We start from the raw sequence: 13,010 nt of genomic DNA, 5'->3' as shown, positions 1-13,010 counted from the left end.
ATGGATTTAACAGATATCTAAGGAACATTTTATCCTAAAACAAAAGGATATACCTTCTTCTCAGCACCTCATGGTACCTTCTCCAAAAAAGACCATATAATTGGTCACAAAAAAGGCCTCAACAGATAAAAAAAAATTGAAATTGTCCCATGCATCCTATCAGATCACCATGGACTAAGGCTGAACTATATTAACAACATAAATAATGGAAAGCCAACATTCACGTCGAAACTGAATAAAACTCTTCCCAATGATACCTTGGTCAAGGAAGGAATAAAGAAAGAAATTAAAGACTTTTTGGAGTTTAATGAAAATGAAGCCACAACATACCCAAACCTATGGGACACAATGAAAGCATTTCTAAGAGGGAAACTCATAGCTCTGAGTGCCTCCAAAAGGAAACTAGAGAGAGCACACACTAGCAGCTTGACAACACACCTAAAAGCTATAGAAAAAAAGGAAGCAAATTGACCCAAGAGGAGTAGACGGCAGGAAATAATCAAACTCAGGGGTGAAATCAACCAAGTGGAAACAAGAAGAATTATTCAAAGAATTAACCAAAAGAGGAGCTGTTTCTTTGAGAAAATCAACAAGATAGATAAACCCTTAGCCAGACTCAGTAGAGGGCACAGGGACAGCATCCTAATTAACAAAATCAGAAATGAAATGGGAGACATAACAACAGATCCTGAAGAAATCCAAAACACCATCAGATGCTTCTACAAAAGGCTATATTCAACAAAACTGGAAAACCTGGATGAAATGGACAACTTCCTAGACAGATACCAGGTACCAAAGTTAAATCAGGATCAGGTTAATGATCTAAATAGTCCTATATCCCCTAAAGAAATAGAAGCAGTCATTAATAGTCTCCCAACCAAAAAAAAAAAAAACCCCAGGACCAGATGGGTTTAGTACAGAGTTCTGTCAGACCTTCAAACATCTAATTCCAGTTCTGCACAAACTATTTCACAAAATAGAAGCAGAAGGTACTCTACCCAATTCATTCTATGAAGTCACAATTACTCTGATACCTAAACAACAGAAAGACCCAACAAAGATAGAGAACTTCAGACCAATTTCTGTTATGATATCGATGCAAAAATACTCAATAAAGTTCTCGCTAACCGAATCCAAGAACACATCAAAATAATCATCCATCCTGACCAAGTAGTTTTCATTCCAGGGATGCAGGGATGGTTTAATATAAGGAAATCCATCAACATAATCCGTTATGTAAAAAAACTCAAAGACAAAAACCACACGATCATCTAGTTAAATCCTGAGAAATCATTTGACAAAATCCTACACCCATTCATAATAAGTCTTGGAAAGATCAGGAATTGGAGGCCCATACCTAAACATGATAAAAGCAACTTACAGCAAACCAGTAGCCAACATCAAAGTAAATGGTGATAAGCTGGAAGCAATCCCACTAAAATCAGGGACTAGACAAGGCTGCCCAGTTTCTCCCTACCTCTTCAACATAGTACTTGAAGTCTGAGCCAGAGTAATTCGACAATAAAAAGAGATCAAGGGGATATAATTGGAAAGGAAGAAGTCAAAATATCACTTTTTGCAGATGATATAATAGTATATATAGGTGACCCTAAAAATTCCACCAGAGAACTCCTAAACCTGATAAACAGCTTCAATGAAGTAGCTGGATATAAAATTAACTCAAACAAGTCAATGGTCTTTCTCTATACAAAGGATAAGCATGCTGAGAAAGAAATTAGGGAAACAACACCCTTCACAATAGTCACAAATAATATAAAATTCCTTGATGTCACTCTAACTAAGGAATTGAAAGATCTTTATGATCAGAACTTCAAGTCTCTGGAGAAAGAAACTAAAGGAGATCTCAGAAGATGCAATGATCTTTCATACTTATGGATTGGTAGGATCAATATAGTAAAAATGGCTATCTTGCCAAAAGCAATCTACAGAATTCAACGAATTAGAAAGGGCAATCGGCAAATTCATCTGGAATAACAAAAAACCTAGGATAGCAAAAACTCTTCTCAAGGATAAAAGAACCTCTGGTGGAATCACCATGCCTGACCTAAAGCTGTACTACAGAGCAATTGTGATCATAACTGCATGGTACTGGTATAGCGACAGACAAATAGACTAATGGAACAGAATTGAAGACCCAGAAATGAACCCACACACCTATGGTCACTTGATCTTTGACAAGGGAGCTAAAACCATCCAGTGGAAAAAAGACAGCATTTTCAACAAATGGTGCTGGCACAACTGGCGGTTATCATGTAGAAGAATGGGAATTGATCCATTTCTATCTCTTTGTACTAAGGTCAAATCTAAGTGGATCAGGGAACTCCACACAAAACCAGAGACAGTGAAACTTATAGAGGAGAAAGTAGGGAAAAGCCTTGAAGATATGGTCACAGGAGAAAAATTCCTCAAAAGAACAGCAATGGCTTGTGCTGTAAGATTGAGAATCGACAATTGAGACCTCATAAAATTGCAAAGCTTCTGTAAGCAAAAGACACTGTCAATAAGACAAAAGTCCACCAACAAATTGGGAAAAGACCTTTACCTATCCTAAATCAGATAGGGGACTAATATCCATTATATATAAAGAACTCAAGAAGGTGGACTCCAGAAAATTAAATAACTCCATTAAAAATGGGGCTCAGAGCTGAACAAAGAATTCTCACCTGAGGAATATCGAATGGCTGAGAAGCACCTGAAATAATGCTCAGCATCCTTAATCATCAGGGAAATGCAATTCAAAACTACCCTGAGATTCCACCTCACACCAGTCAGAATGGCTAAGATCAAAAATTTAGGAGACAACTGATGGTGTAGAGGATGTGGAGAAAGAGGAACTCCTCCACTGTTGGTGGGATTGCAAGTTTGTACAACCACTCTGGAAATCAGTCTGGCTGTTCCTCAGAAAATTGGACATAGTACTATCAGAGGATCCAGCAATACATCTCTTGGACATATATCCAGAAGATGTTCCAATTGTTAAGAAGGACACATGCTCCACTATGTTCATAGCCTCCTTATTTATAGTAGCTAGAGCTGGAAAGATGCCCCTCAACAGAGGAATGGATACAGAAAATGTGGTACATTTACACAATGGAGTACTACTCAGCTATTAAAAAGAATGAATTTATGAAATTCCTAGGCAAATGGATGGACCTGGAGGGTATCATCCTGAGTGAGGTAACCCAATCACAAAGGAACTCACACAAAATGTACTCACTGATAAGTGGATATTAGCCCAGAAACTTAGGCTACCCAAGATATAAGATACAATTTGCTAAACGCATGAAACTCAAGAAGAATGAAGACCAAAGTGTGGACACTTTTCCCCTTGTTAGAATTGGAAACAATCAACCAAGGAAGGAGTTACAGAGACAAAGTTTGGAGCTGAGAGGAAAGGATGGACCATGTAGAGACTGCCATATCCAGGGATCCACCCCATAATCAGCTTCCAAACGCTGACACCATTGCATACACTAGCAAGATTTTGCTGAAATGACCCTGATATAGTTGACTCTTGTGAGACTATGCCGGGGCCTAGCAAACACAGAAGTGGATGCTCACAGTCAGCTATTGGATCGATCACAGGGCCCCAATGGAAGAGCTAGAGAAAGTACCCAAGGAGCTAAAGGGGTCTGCAACCCTATAGGTGGAATAACAATGTGAAGTAACCAGTTCCCCAGAGCTCTTGACTCTAGCTGCATATGTATCAGAAGATGGCCTAGTTGGCCATCAGTTGAAAGAGAGGTCCATTGGTCTTGCAAACTTTATATGCCTCAGTACAGGGGAATGCCAGGGCCAAGAAGTGGGAGTGGGTGGGTAGGGGAGTGGGGGGGGGGGAGGACAGGGTATGGGGGACTTTTGGGATAGCATTGGAAATGTAAATGAAGAAAATACCTAATAAAAAAATAACAGAAGCACAACACAAACTGAAGCTGTCAACTGAATGACTGAACTCAGTACAGAATTTTCTCCAGGACTGTCACCTTGAGTTGTACCACCACCCAACACATACACCACACACAACATACACACATCATCCCCACCCAGCCTCCATACCCACACATTCAGACTTTGCCATGACTGTGTTAGGCATGAACCTGTGTGTGATCTGACTGTCAGAACATCAGTAGTTCTCAGAGCCCCAAGTTATTCCTCAGTGTGGCTGGTAGCACCTAAGAGAGGAGGGGATACACACACACACACACACACACACACACACACACACACACACACCCTATTCCTGCAGTATCTATCTTGTAGATTAATCCTCTAGTTATCAGCAACAGTCAAGGAAGCTGGGCTCTCTAATTTAGCATGCACAGTTAGTGGCTGATGGCTTCTAGAGAAATTGTTTGTATCCTTATAGCACCTATGATTGAACCATAGGGTGGGGATTGGGAACAGGGTTGGAGATGCCTATTAAATGTCTGGGGGAGATGGCCTTACTGTTACAGACCATGGTAAGTGATAAGTGTTTTTATTTACAGAGGGGAAAGAAAATGAACCCTATACTCAAAATATTAACAGCAAAACAAAATAAACTGCGATTGGATCAAATGTTTTACCCAGTGACTCAAGGCCATGCTTGTGGAGAATGAATGTAGGGTGGGTTGGGGGAGGGGTTCAGGATGGGGGTAGGTGTAGGGGTGGGAGTGGGGGTGGGGAGTGGAGTGTTTCCTGGAGGATAAACTCTAAAGTTTGATGTGTGCACGGAAGAGAGGAAGAGTGGAAACTTATGAGAACTGACTAGGTGGGTGAGAGGAGGCAATAATGGGAGGGGGCTCTGGGATGAAGGGTTCTGACGGTGCAGAGCCCAGTTATTGTCCGGTCAGGCAAAGTGTTGGTGAACCTAAGCTATGAAGAGAAATTGGAGCCGGATGTACTACAGGTCACTTCCTCTACCTCCTTTCTTCATGTCAGCTTGGGAGAGAAACGACACTGTGGTTTCCCCTTCCACAGGAGAAGGCCAGTTTTCTCAGAAGCTTCTGGCCAGCGATATGGCAACTATTAAGTCCTTTTTGGTCTGTTATGAGGACTAAATTTTCCTTGCCAGTCAACACATTGTCCCTTCCATGTCTGATTGTATAAACAAGATGCTTTTCGCGCTCCCTAGTGCTCAAAATGTGATTTGCAGACACTTTGAAGTTTGTTTGCTTGCTTGTTCTTCCTAACTTCGTTCAGTTCACACATTAAATGTTGTCATCTTTGTGTCCTCCACAGGCTCATTTCATGGGTCAAATGCTTGAATTTTGTTGTCAGGCACGTTTAGACCTCAGCACAGCTCCATGAACGTGAATGCAAAACAATTCGAGATCACAGGTTGAGCATAGATAAAGAAGGCCAGCTAGTAACTGAAGGCTAACAAGAGACCTGTTTGACAGGACAGGAGGAAAACAGTCTGCTTCACCTCACGGAGTATTTATTTGCTTGTTTTTACTTTGTGTGTATTCGTGTTTTGCCTGCATGTAAGCGTCCCAAACAAATGCAGTGTCAGAGGAGGCCAGAAGAGGGTGCTGCCGTATGGGCTCTAGACCTGAATTCTGATTCTTTGCAAGAGCTGCAAGACTCTCTCCAGCTCTCATGGAGTAATTCTTGAATGTCAGAGGGTGTAATGGCCACCTAAAGTGCTCATTTAAGATGCCAGTTTCAGGCAAGTGAGATGAATTAGCTGGGGAAGGTGCCTGCTACCAGGCCTCATGACGAGCTCTCTCTCCATGCCCCTCATGTTGGAAGAGGATAACTGACTTCCAACGTTGGCCCTGGCCTCTGTATGTGTCCAAGGCACACACGCATGTGCACACAATAAATAAACAAGCATAATACAATGAAGGTTTCCGGGCATCTGTGAAAGGATCTGATTCACAGGACACACAGGCTGGTGCTCAGGTTGACATCAGTCCCTGGTGTTCGGCTTGGGAGTCCCTATGTGGGGTGTGGGAAGAACTCTAGCAGGTATAACCTCACCTTACCTAACTTGAGTTTCTTTTTTATTCAGTTATTCTCACTTCTGCTAACACTAAGAAGAAGATGACCTTTCCAATGAGATTTGTGGGAATGTCTGGACATCTAAGATATCAGGATCTAGTCATTGAGACAGGTATGACATTGCTAAACTGAGATCTACCTGGCATGGGTTTATCGTAGGAAATTTCTCATAAGAACAGAATTGCGAGGTGAAAAGCGTATGGAGGAGTTGGGTGGGGGAGGGGTAGGAAAATGGGGGAGGATATAGGGGATGTAAGGACAAACACTAATTCTTGGGTGGGCCAATATATTATCTCTTTCTAGGCTCGTGGATAAATGACATCGATCCAATTGGTGAGTGTGTCTTGTGGGGTTGGGGTTGAAGATCAGGGTGATGCTACTTGGCTCTGCCCTAGCCCTGATTCTGGTTGCTGGAGGATGGGAAAGTTCATGGAAGGCCAATGTGGTGAAGGCATAGACTGGGTATGGGGCAGGAGATATGAGATGTTCCAATGTGTGTCTCAAAAAAACTGAGGATGAAGAAAATTAACAGCTCAGGTTTCTCTTTCTAGGAACAATTAAGGAGCCCACCCATCTAGGTGAGTGTGTGTGTGTGTGTGTGTGTGTGTGTGTGTTTAAAAGAGGAAAGGAAATCTGGGCTTCTACTGGGAAACCATAGGCTTGGATCTCAAATGATAACTTCCCATGGATTTCAGAAATCAGAGGTCTACTTCCACATTCTTTTCAGTTAGTTCAACTCACACATGCACAATTGTGTGCACTGATGTTCACTGAGGACAAATGGGAAGCAGACATTGCTCCAGCATGGGGAATGAGAAAGAATCAGAGATGTGCTTTGGTGCTTCCACGGTGGTACCCTCCCACTGTCCCGGCTCACCCATAGGACAAGTGGCAGAACCAGAACGCCCTCAAATGTACTGCTTGGCTAATTCTTTATAGATTTCAGAGATACTGACCAATAAGTGTGGCTATTATGTGCAAGGTGCCCGAGAATCACAAACACATTGACCCCCTCACCACATCCCCATTTATCACACACCGAAGCTGATCCACAAACACCGAGGATCACCGTCACCAAAGCCCAACAGTATGTTTCATTCCTGACATATCCCAGAAATGAATACTTGCTCCTTTCTCTCCCAACACTTGCAATAACCAGTGTTCAGATTTCCATCTCTACCTCCAGTGCTATATCCCATCTTTTCAGAAGGTTAATGCTTCCTGGTTTCTGGCTCCATGATAGTTCCTCCCCCCCTCCCAGTGGGGTGTAGGGGTGCATGGGTGCTCAAGCAGGCTGTCACTGGAGACATTTTTAGCTGCTGGAAAATGATACCATCCCAGAGATATTAAATTGAAGAATGTCTCTTACTTTCTGATTGGTGTTGCTGTCTGCGAGCAGATTTCATGTGCCTACAAAATGAAGTTTCTGAACAAACACGGCTACTGGCTGAACTCTCAAAGGATGTTCAAGAAGTTGTGTTCTCCAGTTTCCTGCACATGCTCTGTGACAGGGATGTTCTGTATGACCTGATGAAAATGGTGAGAGTTCCATAGCTGCCTAGAGATGATCAAACCTGTAACGGTCAGTTTGGGAGACAGGGATGCTAAGACATGAGGGAGGAGGGATGTATATGATGCTGAGGACGCTGAGAATGATGTCAAGGTTTGGGGATCCCAGCTCCATGCACAATGCTGAGGGCTAAAGAGTGTGGCCTACTAGTTCTGCTCCCCATGGAGAGATACTTAACTCTTTTGGAAATAGGCACATTACATGAGAATACTTTTGAGCTAGATATGGGAAGCTGAAGTTACTTGAAGGAAGGTTGAAAGTTCAGGGTCTTCCTGGACTACATAGTAAGTTCAAAGTTCACTTGGGCAAGGGCCTGAGACCCTGTCACACGAATGAAGAAAAAGAAGGGTTAAAGGAGCCACGGGGTAGCTTGGTGATAAAAAAACTTGTTCAGCATGTAGAAAGCCATCTAGTCCCCAGCACTAGAAGTGATATTAACAGAACACCTGTCTCCTGTAGCTGGAGTTGAATCAGTTGGGGCATATGGATGGCCCAGGTGGCAAAATCCTGGATGAGCTTCGAAAGGACTCGAGCCTTTCATGGATTAACCTAAAGGACCTCATTCTTTATCTCCTTCAAGCCCTGATGGGTAAGAACGATTTCAGGGGGAGTGTGGGGAGAGTCCTCATGTTGGTCCTCATAGGGCTGTGTCAGAGGCCACCTCCCCAAAGCCTTTGGATTATCATGACCATTCGCACATCACCCTTCTCTCTAATGCCAGCAAGGCTCAGAGTGATAACAGTGCATGGACCACAGATGGAGTCTGAGGTCTAGAAAGTGAGCAGTCGCCAATCACCTAACACATCCTTGTAGGAAGCTGGTTCCTGCCTCAGCCCTTAGAATTTTCAGCTCCGGGTCATATCACTTATGAGCCTGGAGCTCATCTCAAGGCCTGGAGACCTTTTTTGAGCAGTGCATTTGACCTTCAAGTCCAATGGGGAGATATTCCTGTGTCTCAGAGTTTTCCTCTCATTGGGTTTTATAGTTCATGGTAAGAAGAAAATACATTTTCCTTCCCCCAGTGCTGAGTGATACCCAACTCTGTCTGCTGGCCCTGTCTGTGGAGATGCGGCTCCTCCCGCACCAAGTGGAGCTGGTAAGAAACTGCCAGGGGCTGGTCGTCCAGGGAGGGAGAAGAAGAAAGCAGGAACAGTTTTTACAAGGGGAGTTGGGAACCCTCTGGGGAGCAGGCAGGTTGGGTTCCACCATATCAGGAGCATCTCTGCAGTTATGGAAGCCTTGGAAGTGAGGCCCACTAGGTCTATATAGCCATATAGGTAGCCATATAGGAAGGCATCTTTGTAGGTAGTAAAGGAATACAAGTCAGTCTTACCGTTTGATTATGGTTACCATCTGCAAATAGCCTCTCCTCTCCCTTATATATTTCTCTCTAAATACAAAAGTGTGTATAGCCATATGCATACATGTGTGCACACACCGGCAGATGATACTCTTGTGCACTTTAGGCTCTATTATTGCTATGTTGTAGGTAAGGAGCCAATGCTTAGTGCTTCAGGTCTTGCTCATTAGGTCTTTATCCTGTGTTTCTCTCAGATGTTGGGACAGATCTTACCCTGGGGTCAGAGCCTGGTTTGCCCAATCTGATCATTTTTGTTCTAGGTAAAGAGCATCTTACAGCCAAACTTCAAGTATCCCTGGAACATTCCCTTCACACTCCAGCCTCAGCTTCTTGCCCCACTCCAGGGTGAGGGCTTGGCCATTACTTATGAATTGCTGGAGGAGTGTGGTCTGAAGATGGAGCTGAATAATCCCAGGTCAACTTGGGATTTGGAAGCCAAGATGCCCCTGTCTGCTCTCTATGGAAGCCTGTCATTTTTACAGCAACTTTCAGAAGCCTAACTCTTCTTCCAAGCCCAGCCTCAGTCCTGGATACATTTGAGATATTGCACCATAGCATACACAAGAGTTGTGATTTGAGTGCATGCTTTAGGCTGGTGGGAATAAAGATGCTACGGCTCCTTTTTTTTTTTTTTAAAGTATTATTGATTCACAATTATACAAATAATATACTTGGATCAGATTCTACCTACCCCCATTGCTTCTTTTAATCCACCCCTTCCAAGTTCCTTTTTCCTCAACAACTTCTCATTCATCATTTGTCTGTTTGTTTGATGCTATGCTACGTTTAATTAGGGTTGTTTGCATAAGTGTGTGATTATTCATTTGAGCAAGAGTAGCCTTCCAGAGGCTACCTCCTGCCAGCAGCATTGAGAGCCTATAGGTGTTTTAGGGAGGGTGAGTTTCTTTTCCATTCATGTGGAATGTTGGTTGGCTTGGGTTTGCTTGGTCTTGTGCGGGTACCCATTGCCACTTTGAGTTTATGGGTTTAGCTATTCCATATCCTTACCACGTCTAGGAAACAGGATGTTGTTATCTATCAAAACTAGTCAAATGGTATGCTAAATAAAGATTTAGATGTTTTCTCTATATAAAAGGATATATATTTTACTTTTACTCAATTGTGTGCATTTTGAGTTGTTCTGGGTGAAAGGTACTGGTGCCAGTAACTTTGAAATGCATCAGCAATAAATTGGGATGTTTTATGTAAGTAGTCAACAGTATGATTACTTAATACTTTTTTAGGCACCCTTACTTATTTTTCCCCTTCCCCCCTTCTATGTTTATTTCCCTTTCCCTTTTAATCAGAGCTCCCCCTTTTCCCCATTCTCCCCTTGGATCACTCGCACCCTGCCATTTCCCTCTGTTATCTCCTACTGCTACCCCCCACCCCACCCCGTGGCCCCTTTTACTCCCCTGGTTTATGTACTTGCTCCAGGACAGACATGTACTCTTACATGAAGATTTGGCACCAGGAGGCTCAAGTGAGAGAGAACATGCAGTCTTTGTTTGTCTGGGTCTGAGTTATCTCACTTAATGATATTTTTTTTTCTAGTTCTATCCATTTGCCTTCAAATTTCATGAGTTTATTTTTCTTTACAGCTGAATAGCATTTCATACTGTGTATATACCACATATTTCATACTGTGTATATACCACATATTTCATACTGTGTATATACCACATATCATTATCCATCCATCAGTTGAAGGACATTTCGGATGTTTCTGTTTCTTTTCTTCTGGATATGTATTTTTGAATTGATTATTTAGGAATCTCATAGCATGCACCCCAATGGTGCCTACCTCCCAGCCTTCCCATGTCCACCCCTTCCCCTGTAACTCCTTCCCCAAAGGAAAAAAAGAAAAAAGCCAAGCCATCCTGTGTTGTCTATATATTCACTGGAACATGGTAAATTCTTAGTGGTCAGACCGCCCCACCCTCCCACCCCAAAAGTCTTTCTTTGCTTTTGTCCACACCAGAAGTCTTCAACTGATAGAACCCTATGGCTACCAGCGAGGTGCAGGGCTGGATATTCCACACCTAAGCCACTGCTTGCCTCTGTGTGCTGTGGGTCAGTTGAGGTGGGGCCAGACCTTCTGAGTGGGGGCTGTGTGCGATATATGTATCATCATCATGGTGTGGGCCAAGAGGAGTGAGGCCAACTCTGGCTAGCAAGGGGCAGATCCAACTCTCCACCCGGGGCGGGGCCAGCTCCAGGGGGGTGGAGCTGGGGAAACACACACACACTCACACACACACACACAGACACACCTCTACCTCTCCAGTGAGGGGCAGTAGGGCTGGCTCTCCAGCATCCATGGATATTATTAACATGACTTCAGGTGGCAGAACATCTGTATCCACTTTAGTGGCAACAAGGACCACAAGTATCAACACAGCCCTTGGCTGTGGTATCAGGACCACCAACTCACTCACAGCTCTGAGCAGCTTCAGCGGCCATGAGCTTCAGCATAGCCTCAGAGAACTACATTTACCATTCACATCAGGATGACACCTGAGGGAGTAAAGTCCCAGGACATTACCAGCAGCACAGATTGCATGGATCTCAGGCTTCACAGTGTCCGGGGGCAGCAGCAGAGGCCACAGTCACCGACACAGTCTCTTCAAGGACCATGGTGGTTTTTTTGAGGAGGTCCAATTCATCAAGTGAACCTTTCTTCATCTCGAGCTTCCATCCTTGCCCAGAGCCAGGGAGATCCCTCCTGCAGCCAGGCAGTATGTTCAGGGGCTAAGTCTGCATCTGCAGAAGCTCCAGGCTACAGCACCGCCCCTCTCCCGCCCCTGCTCCCTCCCCCGCACCCCCCCCTCTTTTCAGCAGTGACAGCACATCATCTTAGCCCTCTTTCTTACCTGTCACCCTATCTTACCTGTCACCACCATCGCGTCTCCAGTTCCACCTCCGTCCATATTGCACACACTGCTCCGTTTTTCTACCTTTCCCACCTCTACATCGCATATCTGTTTATTGTAGTGGCACCTGCCTGTGTTGGGGCCGTTGGGCCCTAGGCAGTGCTTGCCTGGGTCTGTTTCTATTTCTTATTGTGAACAGAACAGCAATGAACATGGCTGAGCAAGTACCCGTGGAATACGATGTTGAGTCCTTTGGGAGTATGGTACGGATTGAAACTGATGGGCCATACCGTAGATTTCCTTTAGCTTTTTGAGGTGTCTCCACACTGATTTCCAGACTGGCTACACCACGTTGCTGTCCCTCCAAATTACTACAGACCAAGTGGCTTAAAACAAAGATACATTCCTTTGTAGTTCCCAGAAGTCAAGGAGCCATCTTTCACTCCTTAGGGCTTCAGTGAGAACAGCTGCTGCCTCTTCATTTCTGGTGACTGCTGGCCCTCCGGCATGCCTTGGTTTGTGGCTACATCATTCTAATTTCTGTATCTATGTTTACATATCCTTCTTTTTAGAGTCTTGATTTCCTTGTGCTCTTAGGGGAGGGAGGTTTTGGGGATTTAGGTCTCTCTTCAATCCAGGACAACTATCTAATGAAACATGTCTACAACAATTGCATTTCCAAATGTCAAATTCTGAGCTCAATGTGATGCTTTTCAAATGAGTGTCGTTGATCAGGGGTTGTGTGAGAAAATCAGTATGTGAAGGGACTACACATGTGGGTTTAGTGTGGATGGGGCTTTGTCTGGTAAGTGTTCTATTGCTGTGAAGAGACACCATGACTATAGCAACCTTTATAAAAATTTTCTTAAGTCGGGGCCTTTTAACAGTCTCAGAAACTTATCGCTATGGCAGCAAGCATGGTGGTACACAGGCAAACACGGCAGCTGAGAGTTGTACATCCAAATCTGAAGGCAGAAAAAAAAAAAAAAAGAGAAAAGACACTGGCTCTGGCTTGAGTTTTTGAAACCTTAAAGCCCACCCCCCAGTGACATACTTCCTCCAACAAGGCCACACCTACTTCAAGGCCATATCTCCTAATCCCTCTCAAGTAGTGCTACTCCCTGTTAACCAAGCATTCAAATCTATGAGCCTATGGGGGGGGGGCATTCCAGTTCAAACCACCACAGGCTTCCAGCAGACT

The 13,010-nt window shown here is 43.9% G+C and overlaps 1 protein-coding gene across 1 annotated transcript in view; it reads left to right on the top strand.

The window, feature by feature from the left end:
• Gsdmc (gasdermin C) overlaps nt 1–10,142 on the top strand; it is a 32,769-nt gene extending 22,627 nt beyond the window's left edge. Inside the window, exons 6-12 of the mRNA NM_031378.3 lie at nt 6,017–6,118; nt 6,310–6,339; nt 6,558–6,584; nt 7,406–7,545; nt 8,036–8,165; nt 8,599–8,672; nt 9,197–10,142. Of these exons, the coding sequence (NP_113555.1) occupies nt 6,017–6,118; nt 6,310–6,339; nt 6,558–6,584; nt 7,406–7,545; nt 8,036–8,165; nt 8,599–8,672; nt 9,197–9,436 (743 nt within the window). The 3' untranslated portion in view covers nt 9,437–10,142. The remainder of the gene's footprint in view (nt 1–6,016; nt 6,119–6,309; nt 6,340–6,557; nt 6,585–7,405; nt 7,546–8,035; nt 8,166–8,598; nt 8,673–9,196) is intronic.
• The last annotated feature ends 2,868 nt before the right edge of the window (nt 10,143–13,010 follow it).

This window comes from Mus musculus, chromosome 15 (assembly GCF_000001635.26).
Source record: "Mus musculus strain C57BL/6J chromosome 15, GRCm38.p6 C57BL/6J".
Classification (NCBI taxonomy): domain Eukaryota; kingdom Metazoa; phylum Chordata; class Mammalia; order Rodentia; family Muridae; genus Mus; species Mus musculus.
Note: the sequence above shows the minus strand (reverse complement) of the source record. Positions and strands in the feature narration are given on the sequence as shown.